The following is a 14,897-nucleotide window of genomic DNA, read 5'->3' as shown; positions in this document are numbered from 1 at the left end:
GCAAGCTCCAGATGCAGAATTTGTCCCTCCAATTTTGTGATCCCCTCATGCATGGTAGGAGCATGGCCTTATTGACAAGTTCATGAGGTTGGAGTACCAAAACTGCATGGGTCATGCTGGGACTACCAGTATTATTAGAGCTATATTATATCTGATTTTCCTGAGGAGTCTTGGCCACAATCCTTTGTTACCAGAATCTTCAAGGTCAATACCAGAATAGTACGTTTGTGTGATGGAAGCTCTGGTACCAAGGTCTTTGGTGCTAGTTGTGTTGGTGCTGAGATCTTCAGTCTACCGTCACTGGTACTGGTATGTCAGCAACATAAAGAAGCTAAGTAAGGGTCTTATGGTGGTAACTCAGTGCTGAGGTGTCAGTGGAATCCATTCTGGGTCTTGAACTGCCTCCTACATTGAATCTGCTTGGTGATTATTGTGGAGACTTGTGTTTCTACTCACCTTGGGATTAGTGCTCTTTGCAGCCCCTCTCCTCTGAGGATGAAGCTGAAGATACAAAGGAAGCTCTGGGCAACTCTATGGTGGAGGAGTGGGACTTTCTTGACACCGAATGGATCCTGGAATAGACTGTCATTTCACCAGAGAACTCAGAAACATTAAGATCCAGTCAGGTAGGCTTCTCACACTCAGGAGCTGACAAAGTCCTCAAGGGGCACTCAAGGAGAAACAGCTTCAGATGAGAGACTACCTGTTCTTTGGGAGAGAAAAGGAGCAGCATATACACCACTTATGTGGTATATACGCTTCTTCCAAGCATCTTAGAGCATCTGTTGTTGACAGGAATGGCTCACCATGTTCAGTGTGGGTCTGGTGTCAAGAGGCAGCATGTGGGCTCAAAGACCTCATCTATTAAGCTAATAAGTTGGGGGAGAGTTTTTGTTGTTGTGCCAATGGGCAGAAACCAATAAAACTAAGAATCTAACTAACTAACTAGAAGCAAACTATAGGAATTAAGACAGGTTTCAGAGTAGTAGCCGTGTTAGTCTGTATTCGCAAAAAGAAAAGGAGTACTTGTGGCACCTTAGAGACTAACAAATTTATTTGAGCCATAAGCTTTAATAATGTATCTTTAATATACAATGTATATTTAATATACAATGTATCTTTAATAAACAAACAAAACATATTTTTTCTGTCTGATACTACAGCAAGTCACAGAAAAGAAAATTAACAACCCGGAGATTCTGCCTCTTAGTGAGCATGAAGCTGAATTTTAAGATTCCCTATAAGCAGCTGTTACCCAAGCATTATGTGCAACAATTGGATGGCAATAGGCGACTGTTTCCCTTAAAACTTAAAGAAGAAATTTACTTAGTCCACAAGACAAATAGCCTAGCACATCTGGGACTGTTATTACATAGGAATGCTGCCATGCAGAAAATAATACAGACTACATCTTCAAAAATTGCTCCATTATAATAAAGAAACATCGATATACACCTCTACCCTGATATAACATTGTCCTCAGGAGCCAAATAATCTTACCGCGTTATAGGTGAAACTTGCTTTGATCCACTGGAGCGTGCAGTCCTCCCTACCCCCCCCCCCCCCCGGAGCACTGCTTTACCGAGTTATATCCGAATTCGTGTTATATCGGGTCGCATTATATCAGGGTAGAGGTATAATAAATATATTGGATAAAAAATAAATAAAGCAGAGTAAAAAAATGCCTAGCGGGTTTGGCAAAGCAGTAGATAAAAGGCTAAGGGCCTTTGATCTGGCCACATGAGAAGTATGTGTATTCAGTATAACACTTCCAAAAATGGAGTTATTATATTAATATATTTTTGGGACATAATATGTTTGCAGCAAGAAAAGACACATTGAACTTTGTTCCATGAAATAGGGAATACTCACACAACCTGAAGTTTCAATAGCCAGTCAGATTCTGCTTTTTAAAAGGCCCATTTTATAAAGGCAAATTATATGATGTCTGTATTATTTTATTTATATAGTTTTATTTCTGTTATATCATACAGTGGCATTGGTGATGGCCTTGAGAAAATCTATTTTATATAATTGGAAACATTCAGAATATGACCTACTCAATCTGCCCTTCTGGGCTCTTCTTGACTGAGCTATACTAAGCAGAACATTAGAAAATTATCAGTGTCTAAGTCAGTCAGGTCAGGATAGACATGGTTATATAACACCTCATAACTGTAGACTCTAATAGGCTTTTCCAGTAATATGTAAGCAGTTACAATGCCAGACTTCTCTTACAACTCTTTAAGAGACCCCAACTACAAAATGAAAGTAGCATTTCATATGTGTGGAAGACAATTCGTTTCCCTGCTTACATAGGGACAATTCGTTTCCCTGCTTACATCCCTTTCTTTTGTCTCTTGGTACTTTTCTAAGTCAAGATCTGTCCCATAATTTTCACATTAAAAAGTTTTCTCTGCACTAATTATATTTACTTTTCGTGGCTAAAATATTTTATGCATTTGAACACTGTTTCTCGCTTTTTGGTTGATGGTTGAAATAAAAAAAAATTACAAGTGTGATAAAAGAAAATGGATCTGAGAATTCACTATCTGTCTCCAAGCCTCACATCAGAAGATACACAGTGTTTCACTAACATAAATGAAAACATCAAACACATTGATTTTCTTATGGTCAAGTTGTCAATTTGATTTGATTTGTCACCTGCCACACAGATTTAGCTCTTTGTAGTCCTTGAGTAAAGGGAAGGGGAATCATAAGTGATGGGACAGAGAATGAGCTATTCATTAAATTACTAATTGGGACAGGGCTGTGGATTCACCTTCAGTGCAGATACAGAAAATTCATCAAAGCCCTGTTTGTGCCACTGAACGGAACTTTCTGACAAGCAGCAACAAGCGCTTTTAAGACTGATGTTTCTGCTTACAGTTTAAAGATTAAAGTGCAACGAGCTCTGACACTTCTAGAGGACAACCTTTGTAGCTGGGGGAAAAAAAAAGACTATTCTGTCTGAAACACGGTGATAATAAAATATCTTGGCTATGTTGCCTTCCCTCACCTTCTGAACACACTCCCTTTTTTGAAGAGAGGTAGTTGTTTAAGTCAAAGAGGAGGAGCAATTTGTTTTCCTCCTGGTTGTCAATCTACCAACTTTTGAAGCTTACAACATCACTTGTTTCCCTTTGGGTCCATAGTAATGTGAATTGTCTTTATCCAAGTGCCCAACAAATCATTGGCACATAACAGCAGTCGACCTTTCTTTTCAATCTATGCACTTTTCAAGAGCTATAAATCAGTTGACTTTCAAGCTCGATGAGATGGCATATGCCCTGGTTTGAAGAACAGATGGAGGCTTGGGGGAAAATTGTTTCTGCAGGCTTGCTACAAGCAGCACTGCTTCATAAAAGTGAACTATTCGCACTAATTTCTCACATAAATTATACAGGCAGGGAGCACCAGCCCATTCAGCAGAAAATCTTTCATCTAGCTTTCGGAGGTCATTTAGCACATTTAAATTAAAGTTATTTCTGATACATGGCTGGGTTTTCATTCAGTACACTTTCAAAAGACAGCAATTTACATCAAATAAAGGGATGGCTTTAATTGTGTATGGAGAAAAAAAGAGGAATAGTAAATTAGCTGTCACAAGATTACCATTTTCTAGAATCCTAGGATAAGCTGTGACTATTAATTAATCACAGAAGAATTAATAATTGAAATATGGCAGCTTTGTATTACAGAAATCAGGTAAACTGTCACTTTTCTTTGCAAGGCCTGTTTTAGACTCCTACTGAAGACTGGCATTCAAATTCTAGCACTTACTGTTATTAAAAGAAAAAGGAACTCTGGGACAACATCCTTTACTCTTTAAAGGAAACAAATTATCCTGTTAAGAAATGTGCATGTCACAATTTTTAATAAATATGTTACTTTATTTGAGGAGGGAAGAGAAAAAGTTTATCACATTTTTGAATTATAAAAATGAAAGAAATGGAAAGGAAAAGAACAGTGAATTATGGTAAACTGAATCGATAATGGATGCCTCACAAAAGTGAGCCACAAGTGGCGAAGAAGAGTGCAATGATGTCTCTCATATTCATTATATAATTTACTGTTTCACTGATACTGTGCCATTTTAAAATATAGTTTTTAAAAAAACTGATAAGAAAATAGAACTAGGCATATTAAGCTAAATAATTATTTCAAATTCTAGAGTACTCTATGAAATTATCAGTTATGTCAGTGAAAACACTTTGTTTTGATATAGTTTTCCATCTTTCACTCCATGAATAGCAAATCCACCAAGACATGCAAAGAAGTATCCTTCCAGAAGTAAAAAGAACTGAAAAGGAGTAAAATTATGAAAGCTCTTCATATATTAAGCAAGTGATGAGTCACCACAAAATTGTAGGTGTTTGTACATCCACTTCTGTCGAAATTTTAATAAATACTTAAAGCATCCAATTAAATTATGCACATTTTTGAAAACTTTGATTATCTGTTTGAAAACCTATTTTTAGTATATTTAGTGAGAACACTAGACTATTTTTAAAACTAAGATTTGAAAAGACCACTTTTATCTGGAATACTGGTATAAATTATAATACCAACAGCTGAAAACCCTGATTCTGGGAGCCTAGAATCCTAATTCTTTCAATGACCCCATCTGGTACTGTGCAAATTATTTAGGGCAAAATTTTCTAAAAGCATCCACTGTTGTGAAAGTTAATGTTTGTAAAGTGCTTGGAGACAAAACACAACTATATAAGTACTAAATATAATGATAGATAACTGACCATTTCTAAAAAGAAAAGGAGAACTTGTGGCACCTTAGAGACTAACCAATTTATTTGAGCATGAGCTTTCGTGAGCTGTAGCTCACGAAAGCTCATGCTCAAATAAATTGGTTAGTCTCTAAGGTGCCACAAGTACTCCTTTTCTTTTTGCGAATACAGACTAACACGGCTGTTCCTCTGAAACCTGACCATTTCTAGCTGCTAGTAATATATTTTAGTTTACAATTATCAAAAGGAATGCTGATCGCTTCATTTTGACTTCTGTGACTCAGGACATTATGTCTTACAGTTGAGCTGACCAGAAGTGGACTCCACTGAATATCATCAGTGAATTAATAAATTAACATATCAGCAGGAAAAGCCTTTTTATACAACCGGGGGGGGGGGGGGATGAGGGAGGGAGAGGCCAATAGGCACTCAGGGTGAAATCCTGGCCCTAATGAAATCAGTGTGTGCATGCTTATCCATTCTAAGGCCCCTTTACAATATTCTGGCAGTGCAAAAGGGCTTTAAAGTAAGTGTAAATGTAATTTACATCCACCTTATACTGTCAGACTGGTGTAAAGAGACTTTTATTTAAGTGAGAATCAAGCTTATGTGGTAAACTGTCTGCATTTTTTTAAAATCAGAAACCTGAAGACAAAGAAGCCAAGAGACTGGAACTGTGGTTTGAATTTTTGGAATTCTCGGAAAAGCTCACATGCATATCAGAGATGATAGCACTTTGAGACTGATTAGCTGAAAAATAGCAAACTAGCATCACAGCCATATAGGATGATAAGTGGTATTCATCTATATTGCATTGATATCAGAAAGTCGATACAGTAGGCTTCTTAGTTTTAAATAACAATTTGCCTGACTGAAGAGGAACTATTGCTGTGTTTCTAGCCCAAAACTGAATTGTCTTTTTTGCTGCTATATCAAATTGCATATGTCTAAATTTTCTATGCACTATCGCTACTACAGTTGGGTGAGTTTTTTAGCATATCTGCTTTTCACCTTTCTCCTTCAGCTGAATATGTGTGCAGACTATTTCCCCCCAAATATATTATTTAGTATTCAATTTTCCAATAATTTATTTTCATATTATCTGCTGATGTTTTTAATCTCTCTAGATTACTGTGTGTCATTTCTATGCTCACTGGTATTTGCAGATCCATCCAATTTAATATAATCTTGAAGTTTCACTATTTTACAGTTTACTTCTTCTAGATCACTTATGAAAATGATAAATAAAACAAGAATTAATATCAGTTTCTGTGGTACCCACTAGCTACATGGCCCTATCTTGATATACTGCCATTTGTCACTTCTCTTTGCATATTATCTTTCAGCCAGTTTTCAATCCATACGACATTGTTCCTGGTTTTTAACCTAATAATATGCCCCTTTTAGCATCTTTTATTAATAAAAATGTTAAATACTGCTTACGAAGGAATGGAAGAAGGAGCAAATAAATTTATATCTATATTTTATTTTCAAAAAAGACGTTCTCTTGCAGTCAATATGTCCTATTTGTTGCCAAAAATCTGACTTTACAAAATTACAACAAATGAGCCTGGCAGCGAGACTGTTTTTATGGAAATGAACTCATTGCTATATTTTTTTACTGGCTTTTAAGTGGTTTGAATTTTGAAATGCATTTCATAAATGAATTTAAAACAACATTTGGGAGTAAGGTATATGCAGAGTCAGTAAGTACTGATTTATGTTGATCAATATCATCCAAAATAATTACCAAATTTAAAAATATTCAAGGCATTTTACTCTCAACTGAAGGGAAGAGGATAACCTTTGGCAGAAAAACAAGTACTGTTAAGAAGAAAACTACTCCTTCTGCACTTTCCCCCAGTCCAGGATATGTACCAACATAATAATAAAAGCTCTGAATCAGTCACAACACCATCTCTTTTGTGACTATATGCCAGGGGGTCACTGATTCAATGGAAAGTGAGAACAAAAATTTACGTGAGTCTCCTCCCGTGTTCTACCTTCCTCAAAAAGAAAAAGGCCTCCATGGCCTAGTCAACTTTGTGATGGAAGGCTGTGTGCACAATCCAGATTCAATACAAGAATTCGATGTAGGTTTCCATACATGCCTTTTCTGATTAATAGAAGCTAAGAAAAATAAAACACTATCACCCACTAGAAGATAATAGAAACACCAGTCAGTCATTCTTCTTTTACCTACAGCCTTGTCTATTCTTAAAAAGTTTTGCTGGTATAGCTATATCAGTAAACCCTCCTGGTGTAGATGCCGTATATACCAGTAAAAAAGTTATTTTACTGGTATAGCTTATACCAGTTTCCCCAGTGAAATAAAACATGCTGGCAAAAGTACCTTTGCCCATGAAACTGCATCTATACTAGGGCTTTTGTTCGCATAACTGTGTCAGCAAAAATCATATCCCTAACCGACATAGCTATGCTAGGAAACATAGACCAGGCCTACCTTCCTGTTTTTGCTGCACAAAAAAGTTTGCTAACCTTGAAATTGGTTTCCATTCTTTTGAAAATGCTAAAATTGTTTTGAAGAATTATTATTTCTTTTCCTTTTCAGAGCATTATGATTTTTATAATTAACCTTTACCACCTAAATAATCCTGATTTTCCAGACATTCTGGGGACTATCTCTGGGATATACTGAGAGTGTATTTAAAATGTATCCTTAATAATTCTTCAGAAATACTTCTTTGGTTTTATCAACTTTCCTTGTCCAAGGTTTAATTGGATTCTGACTTTTTTAAATTCAGGAATGTATATTGTCAGACCTGAGCTATGAGCATTTATTATTCAGAGCTCTATATGAAATTGTGCGCAAGAACATATTACTAAACTTTAAAATCAAATTGTGATATACACAGGCTACCAGAGAACTGCAGGATTGCCAAACAACTATCCACAATACCTACAGAAGATTACTGCTACAGTTTAATACATTCATTTTTTAAAAGTTCACACTTCTGACTACTTGCAAACTCCAAATTAACAGCAATATTGTCATCAAGATCTAAAATATTAAGTCTTCTGTTTATCAGTAACAACTTTTTTGTATAATAATGAAATTACCATAGCAAACTGTCAGTGGCCAGGACTAGATGCTTCAGAGGAAGATGCAAAAAGCATGGACAGTTATGAAATAACCTACCCATAGATGAAGATTTTTTCCTACCCCTCAGTTACAGGTGGCTTTCTGCCCTGAAACATGAATGTTTATAATTTTTTTATGCATTTTTATTTAACAGTACTATCTGTACAACTCCATTCAAGACTAATGTCAATGCACATATGTAAATTGAGGGCATAATTTGCACTTCTAAATATTATTATTGACCATATGCCAGTTGCCAAAGAAACTCACAGGATGCAGATGTTAGAAGTTTTCATGAAGGGGAATTAAAAAGTCCAGAGTATTCTGAGTAGATACTTCGCTTGGATTGCAATCAAAATCTCAGGCTTGTCTGGTAAATGAACTAAAGAGCTAAGTGATTAATATGAAGGCTCGCTTTTCCCTCCATGGAAATAAGTAACAAGTCAGGGTGTAGGTTTGACTGCTGAGAATAACAAAGGGATAACTTCACCAATATTCATAAATTATAAAGCCAAATGGACCACTGTGATCATCTAATCTAACCTCCTGCATAACAAAGGCCATAGGACTTTTCTGAATTAATTCCTGTTTGAACTAGAGCATATCTTTTAGAAAAACTTCTATAAAAATTGCCAGTAATGGAGAATTCACCACAACCCTTGGTAAATTATTCTACACTGTTCAAAATGTGTGCCTTATTTCTATTCTGAATTTGTCTAGCTTCAGCTTCCAGCCAATGGTTCACGTTATACTTTTGTCTACTAGATTGAAGAGCCTATTATCAAATGTTTGATCTCCATATATGTACTTAGACATCATGATCAAGTAACCACTTAATCATCACTTGGTTAAAATAAACAGATTGAGCTCCTGGAGTCTGTCACGATCAGGCACGTTTTCCAATCCTTTAATGATTCTCGTGGCTCTTCTCTGAGCCCTCTCCAAACTTATCAATATCCTTCCTGAATTGTGGACACCAGAACTGGACACAGTATTCAACAACCATCACTCCAGTGCCAAATACAGAGGTAATATATCTTTCGTACACCTATGCAATATTCCCTTATTTATGAGCCAAGGATTATATTAGCCCTTTTGGCCACAGCATCATACCAGGAGCTCATGTTCAGCTGATTATCCACCATGACCCCCAAGTCTTTTTTTCAGAATCACTGCTTCCCAAGTCACTGATAAAAATGTTAAATAGAGTGGTGCCAAGAATAGATCCCTATGGGACTCCATTAGAAACACACCCATTTGATGATCATTCCCCATTTACAATTACATTTTGAGACCTATCACTTAGCTAATTTTTAATCTATTTAATATGTGTCATATTAACTTTGTACGGTTCTAGTTTCTTAATCAGAATGTTGTGTGGTACCAAGTCAATTGCCCTATGGAAGTTTAAATATACTACATAAACACTGTTACTTTTATCAACCAAATTTTATAATCTCATCAATAAAAGACACCAAGTTTCTTTGAAAGGGCCCATTTTCCACAAACGCAGGCAGATGCTATGACTAAGAGGTTCCTATCTTATTTTAGATGGGGAACTGATTATAGTTTGTAAACCAAGATTGTTTAGATTGGTATTACTTTTTATTCTTAAATGTATGGGGGGGGGGGGAGGTGCTGCCGGAGTTACTTAGTACTTTGTCTATTTGTTATTCTTTCAAGCTTGGTTCAATTTTTTTTTAAATTTTTTTTATAGAGCACTTTTCTAGCCCTAGATTATAAATACATTTTATTTATCTGTTTTCCTCTATCAGGTGGAAACAGCCTTTTAAGAAAAAAAATCTGAATAATATAAAAAAAGAGAAGGGGGGGAGAGAAAAAGAAGAAAGAGTCTAATATGACTGCCTTTGAAGCACAATACCCAATATTACAGGAGCATCCAAGGAGATGCCCTTTGCCATGGTAAACTTAAAAACCTACAGTAAGAGTTAACTTTGTTGTAGCAAAATCTAACTTTCTTCGGCCTCTATTGAAAAAATCCACTGAATAGTACTGTGTCTCCAGCTGATCAGACAGAGATCAGACATTGTCACAACCCCTCAAAGTCATAAAATGCACACCTCCTTTCATTTTCCATTGTGAAATTGCAAATTATAAGTGGTAAAAGGCAACTCAACAAACTACACATCCAGAATAAACCTTCTGGAAGTGCAGGCAAAGCAGATCTCGAAACTAGCTCCAAATAAGATGGCTCGGAGGGGCCATTCAATCCACACTTACTCCTGGGTTTTATTTCCTCTAAACTTCTGCATATTCCCCTGCACTAAGCCCATTTACTTGAACTTTACCAGGGAAGGGATGAATTCAAACCTCCAGGGCCCAGTCTAAACTAGAAAAAAAGGTGGTGTTTTAAAAACATATTAGCTAACATGGTTTTATTAACACAGTTTTAAACACTACTTAGTACCTTTTTTAGAGATGATTTAATACCTTTAAAAACATGTTAGATAGTTGTAGTCCTCCATTGATACTGTTCTCAAACCAGTACAACTCTACCAGTGCATACGAGAGGAAAATCAGGTCCTAATTATGGCTCAAATTCTGCACACAGGGCTTATGTACACATGGAATAGTTATTCTGCTTTCAATTCACACCCTACTTTATTCTAGAATAACTTTCATGTGTAGACAACTCCCTAAATGGGACTAATCACATACTTAAAGTTTAGCATGTGTATAAGTGTTTGCAGGTCTGTGTTTGCTTACTAGACACAATAAACCCCCTCTATATACATATTGTTAGACCATTGATCTTAGTTTTTATATAAATCTCAGATTTTTTTCAGGTAACTGAAGACCACCATGTTGAGTCTAACCCCAGCCTTAATGGAATACTTGAGTGATCAACACATTTTTTTCACTATTTTAACGTCTCATAATTATAATTATTTTACATCATGTTTTAATAATTATTAGAAAATTAAATATTGTATATTTCATGGGAAGGAAGAACATCCTGAGGCGTTTTCCTTTGTCAGAACAAATCACGTTTTTGAGACTCCCCTTGCATTAGCTCTCGTGCACCACTGAACAGACAAGCTAACAAGTGAAATGAACCATGACATGCATCACATATAAACAGAACAAGAAAAAACAATAAAACCGTGATATTATGTGGTAATATCAGACTAAAATATCTACGATAAATGTGACATCATTTATTTCTTCTCTGCTTGTCCTTGTTTCAGTAAAACCAGATGATACGTGGAAATAAATGCAATAGAATGAAGTTTCTATAAAACATTTTCTAGAAAAACCTCTTCCAAACATTGTATCATTAAAGGCAACATCTAGTTTCATTTATTAATGCAGTTCTAGCAAACTCTCTAAAGGAAAACAAAGGTTTTGACTGAGAAATATTAGATCATTGTCTTCATGATTTAGGCAGATTTAGAAGTCAATATAATGGATGAAAATTAGTATTCAGATGTATGTCTGTATTTGAGCTATGTGTCTGTGTCTTAAAACAAAGAGAAAAATATAAACTCTACCCCCACAGCTATTAACATGTGTATGAACACCATTCTCCTTATCCTGCCCACAGTCCTGCAATAGTGGGTATCCTCCCAACTGCCAGGATCTCTACCTGGTCCCCTTGTAAGGTAAGGTGGGAACCAAAAAAAGCCCATCTTCCACCTTACCCATTTTTCAGTGTATGCTTAAACTGCGTAGTACTCAATGGTATAATCTGGCCATCAGACAGGGATTAGGAATATCAGAAAGGGCCTGGATGACATTGCAATCCTACCTCTTGCTGACCATATTACTGTATTATGGTCCAACTGCAGAGGTTGGAGGGAGAGGGAGCCATTGTGAACTATGAGAAATGAGAAAGCCTTTCCTGGATTATGTTTGCGGCACCGTGGCACATTGAACATAGCCTATGATTATCCAGGGCCATTCCATTCAAACACAATTCACCTTTCAGACATTGGGAACAACTTCTTTATTCTAGACATTAAGATTTACCTGGAAGGTTCGCTATACACAAAGGGTCTTGGTTACTAGCCAAGGAGTCATTAGCAGCATCTAGTAGCAAGATGGTTCTAGCGGTGGGAATATGTAGGCCAAGTAGCAATTAAAATGGGGTAAAAGTGGTTGGAATCTCTCAATTTAATGTTATGCGGTTAGAAATTGAAATATCTCAGGACACTGACCCCCAGTGGCAGAAAATGCTGGAGAGCAGTTTAAGGCTAGTTAGACCTCTTTATGAGTTTAGAGTGAATAAGATAAATCCTGGAAGTTGGCATGGCCAAGTCAATCCATGGACCAGTCAGAGGGGATGTTGGAATCTCCTAGTTTTCACTGAGAATGTGGAAAAGCTATGGTTGAGAGGTTGGCTGCAGGTTCCCCTTGCTGCAAGAACTATGTCTTGTTTCCCTGCATTGATTTAATAGTTATATGAAATAAAGTTACAGTCTGTTCCATGTTTCCCACTTTTTAAGACCCTAAGAACATAATAACGGCCATACTGGGTCAGACCAAAGGTCCATCTAGCCCAGTATCCTGTTTTCAGACAGTGGCCAATGCCAGGTGCCCCAGAGGGAATGAACAGAACGAGTAATCATCAAGTGATCCATCCCCTGTCGCCCATTCCCAGCTTCTGGCAAATAGAGCCTAGGGCAGGGGTGAAAGTGGGCTGGTATGGGCCGGGCCGGTGTACCAGTAAAAAGTGGCCACCGATCTGGCCCGTATGTAGCCAACGTTAAAGCACTGCCAGGGCAGTGCTTAAATGTCATTGTCCCTTCCTCCCACCCCACCCCCCCCCCCGCCTTCCTAAGCCACTGACTGGGGCGGGGGAGCAAAATGGGCAGCTGTCCTGGGGCCAGCAATTTAAAAGGGCCCGGGGCTCCGGCCACCGCTACCGCCCGAGTCCCCGCCCCTTCTGGGGGTCCAGAGCCAGGCTCCTATGCTGGTAAGTGTATAATGTTACTTTCTCCCCTGGGGTAGGGACACCATCCCTGCCCATCCTGGCTAATAGCCATTGATGAACGTATCCTCCATTAACTTATCTAGTTCTTTTTTGAATCCTATTATAGTCTTGGCCTTCACAACAACTTATAGCCTGGTAAGTAAAAAAGCTATATCCAAATAACCAGTAATTAAACAGCATACTTTCACTTCCACACTATAATCCTAATCCTGCTGCCATTGATGTCAGTGAGAGGAGGATCAAACCCTGTATTGTGAAATCCCCCTTCCATTCACTGAATTAACAGAGCTATATTTTTAAATTAGGACCATGTTTAACATGAACAATTCAAATTCTACAGATCTGATGTATTTTTCCTCATGTACATCACGCTCACCCTGTGTAACTATTATTCTGTTTCCAGAAAAATCTTATTCTAGCCCAATAAATAACACAAAAAGTTAAGTAATTCTTTGATAACAAAAATAAATTAAATAGCAGGAGCAGGTTAAAGATCAGCACTCATTTTTCAAATTAAATTTAAAAGCCTGCTCTAGTTACTTAGAAGATTGGCAAGTTTTACAAATAACATCACTGAGCCTTTTAAAGAGAAACACAGACGCATTAGAATGGAGTCATTAGGCAATACATTTATTTTGAAGCCAATTAACCTTTTGTCAGAGAAATGTCGGAGCCGTAATGGTTTCTGCAGTGGAGGTCAGCCTCTAACAGGGGCACGTATGACAGCGATTACGCTGCCTGACATATGCTGCATACTGAGAGTACAGCCATGGAATGAGAATTTGCCTTCATTTGTATTCTGCTCTGCATTTCCAGGGAGCAGGCAATCTTGACCTATCCATTTAGGTAATTAAAGCTTCCATTTGGAAGCGTCCTGCAGGAAGGTGAAATCTGGGGGAGATAAATGGCTGCTGTTCACTGTATCTAGCTACTTCTATCATTTGATGGACTGCCTGAAATAGGCTGGGTTGCCAGGTCCTCATAGAAATAGAGACGAATTGGGCAGGAGACAATACTTTCAGGCAAAGCAACTCTGTCATCTTCCTTTTTGCAACATATAATTTAATTGTTAGACAAGGTATATGGCTGACTCAGGGGGCCTTTCTCAAACAGCTCCTCCACCATCTTCCATTTGCTAAGAAATTACTCCAGTTTATTTACTTATAAGCCAACTTTGTTTGGCAATGAGATATGTCACTTCAATAAATGCAACTGGCTGTTACAGCTGTGCGCTGACTTACCTTCCAGGCTATTTTATTTCCTCTCGAATCATGCTCAAGGGCAATTGGGAAGTCTCCTCGCTCATAAAACTTGCGAAATGCTGTAGGCTTTGTTGGTCTTTCTTTAAATGCTCCTGCAACTGGGGGTCCTCTTACCTAAAAAAGACATATACAAACAAACCATAATGCAACTGCATTTTTAAAATAATAATGCTGAAATTTGTTTAGAAACGTTAGTGGTTTAAAAGGGGTTGATAAGATAGCAGATGGCACTGATTTCACTCTTCCCATGTTATATTTCTTTCAATTTAAGTGTCCTGATAGGGTTTTTAATAGACATTAAAGGAAAGGAGTATTACTCTTCAATGAAGATTTAGAATTTTGTTTGCATTGTCCTGTAGGTACTAATTTGCATTGTCTGGTTTTTGGATCATCCCATGAAAAACTGTCTTTTCATTTTAAACTCTGCATCAGTTTTCACACTTTTTAAAAATAGAAATAATACTACATGCTCACAAGTTTTACAATACCTGACATGTTTTAGGAGGTTTAATTACTTCTCGTTTGTAAAGCAATTAAAATATAAAGCAATACATAAGTGTAAGCTATTTTAATCAGCATCTAGAAGAACACGTCTCCTTGGGAAGCATCTTTCTATTTGCTTTAATATGAAAGTAAGACACAAATCACTTCCCCTTTGCTTTTTGGCATCGGAGAGGGGTGAGATACACACAAATACTGGCTACAGTAGTAGGTAGATGTTTAAGAGGGAGAGGTTTCTAAGCAGCCCTGAATGTACAAACAGTATGTTTTTGGCAATATGGGCTTTAGGTGGTGTGTCCAAGAGGAGGGGGGAGCTGGATTAGGCCACCAAA

At 37.2% G+C, this 14,897-nt stretch overlaps 1 protein-coding gene across 6 annotated transcripts in view; it reads right to left on the bottom strand.

Moving 5' to 3' along the window:
• The window catches only part of PACRG (parkin coregulated), a 494,910-nt gene that overhangs the window by 316,069 nt on the left and 163,944 nt on the right, over positions 1 to 14,897 (bottom strand). For 5 of the 6 annotated variants that reach the window (XM_048844071.2, XM_048844070.2, XM_048844074.2 and 2 more), the window contains one exon: positions 14,044 to 14,178. The exons of the other annotated variant lie outside the window; for it this stretch is intronic. In XM_048844071.2, the coding sequence (XP_048700028.1) occupies positions 14,044 to 14,178 (135 nt within the window). The remainder of the gene's footprint in view (positions 1 to 14,043; positions 14,179 to 14,897) is intronic. 6 annotated transcript variants of the gene reach the window in all.

The sequence above is a fragment of the Caretta caretta genome, chromosome 3 (assembly GCF_965140235.1).
Source record: "Caretta caretta isolate rCarCar2 chromosome 3, rCarCar1.hap1, whole genome shotgun sequence".
NCBI classification, from domain to species: Eukaryota; Metazoa; Chordata; order Testudines; family Cheloniidae; genus Caretta; species Caretta caretta.
The sequence above is the reverse complement of the archived record's forward strand: the minus strand, read 5'-3'. Positions and strand labels throughout refer to the sequence as shown.